General features: G+C 35.7%; 1 protein-coding gene across 1 annotated transcript; it reads right to left on the bottom strand.

Annotated features, from left to right (window-relative positions):
- Positions 1-546: 546 nt before the first annotated feature.
- Positions 547-1,269, bottom strand: LOC123539602 (galactoside 2-alpha-L-fucosyltransferase SEC1-like). Its single transcript, XM_045324253.2, has one exon. It carries the CDS (start codon positions 1,267-1,269, stop codon positions 547-549), a length of 723 nt encoding a protein of 240 aa, XP_045180188.2.
- Positions 1,270-1,555: the final 286 nt, after the last annotated feature.

Below are 1,555 nucleotides of genomic sequence, written 5' to 3'. Positions count from 1 at the left end.
CCCATTGCCTAAATTGTATCGGAATCCAACAAAATAAACAAACAAAATAGGACCGCTGTGGATTGTTACTAGTATATCTTAAGGGAAATCAAGGAGTTATACATAATAAGTCCGTAGAGGTTTTGTACTGGCGGTTGAAGAAAAATATAAAATATAGGAACAGTGACCTAGTGGGTAACGTACAAGTAGGTCACTTAATTTTGGTGTTCGTGGGCTCAAACGCAGTCGTCATATGGTACGTACAAAGTCAGTTACTGCATGGAAGCAGACTCTGGAGTAGTCCCAACCTCTATTATATCCTCTTGTTTTCCCTTCCATACTAGAGAGAAATACATGCGTTATTTATATAATGAGTAGAGAGACTCTAAAAATCTTCAGTCTCTCTTCGCAAGTCAGCTAAAATATACAAATAACAAGAAAATAAGCTGATATTTTCATTAAGAAGAAATGGTTTCTTTAAAATATAAATGAATTGATATATACAAAGAACTGTGTAATAAAAGTGTTTTTGTCACTCTGCTAAAATAATCAAAAATTAATATACTTTTAGGAAATTCCTATCCAATAAGGTGGATAATAATCATTTCTGTTTGTTTGTAAATCTAGCCAACTTCCAGGCCTAGGATATCCTTTAAAGTACAAAACGGTGCCCCCCGACAGCCATGCTCCGAACCAGCCGAATGTTCCACCTGTAATAATCGCGTGGTCGCACATCGACATCAAAGCCAAATCATCGCCGACATCATTAAATGGACTAATATCTACATCTTTTAAATTTCTCCTGCACCACATTTTATAATCAGTCACTACAATAAACTGTACTTTGGAAAATTTGCTAACATAAAAATTCCGAGCCCTTTCAAAAAAGTCTTTTTCGGCAACATTATAACCAACTTTAATCATGTGTTTGTTGTCCCGGTCTTTTCGCCGAACGTGAATACAGACACGCTGATAACCTTCTTTAGAAATGCTTTCTAGATATTTTCTAACTTTGCTTTCACAATTACCTCTGAATTTAAATATCATTTTAATTGTTTCTTTAGCATGTTCAAAATATCTCCATGACTGCAAATATCCGTCCATTGTTATATTTCCTAGCGAATCGAATTCTCGCGAACAATTGTAATAAAATCCTGCTTTTAACTGAACACATTTGGAATTATTACTCATCTTCCAACGATCGCCAATAATTTGGTTAGGTATATTGAAATATTTAAGGAGTGGTAATTCCTCATGGACTATTGGTATGACGTCATACTTATAAGCCATGCCTATTAGAGACGCGACTTCAAATAATTGATTTCCCGTTCTTCCCGAGAAAGACTGCAACATCACAAAACGTTGACAATAATTTGAACGAGTTTTCCCTTCGCTCGCATCAGTGTTTCCATTAGTATATATAGTACACTCTAAATTTCTGTCAAGAATATCTCTTGCTGTGTGAACGCCCCACGACAGCATAAAGCAGTGTTTGTTAGCCCTTTTAGTATGATTATAGGATGCATACAGTGTTCTCGCCGCACATGTAAGTTCTCTAGTATTTTGAAAGCCAACA

Source organism: Mercenaria mercenaria, chromosome 16, assembly GCF_021730395.1.
Source record: "Mercenaria mercenaria strain notata chromosome 16, MADL_Memer_1, whole genome shotgun sequence".
In the NCBI taxonomy this organism is placed as follows: Eukaryota; Metazoa; Mollusca; class Bivalvia; order Venerida; family Veneridae; genus Mercenaria; species Mercenaria mercenaria.
The sequence above is the reverse complement of the archived record's forward strand: the minus strand, read 5'-3'. Positions and strand labels throughout refer to the sequence as shown.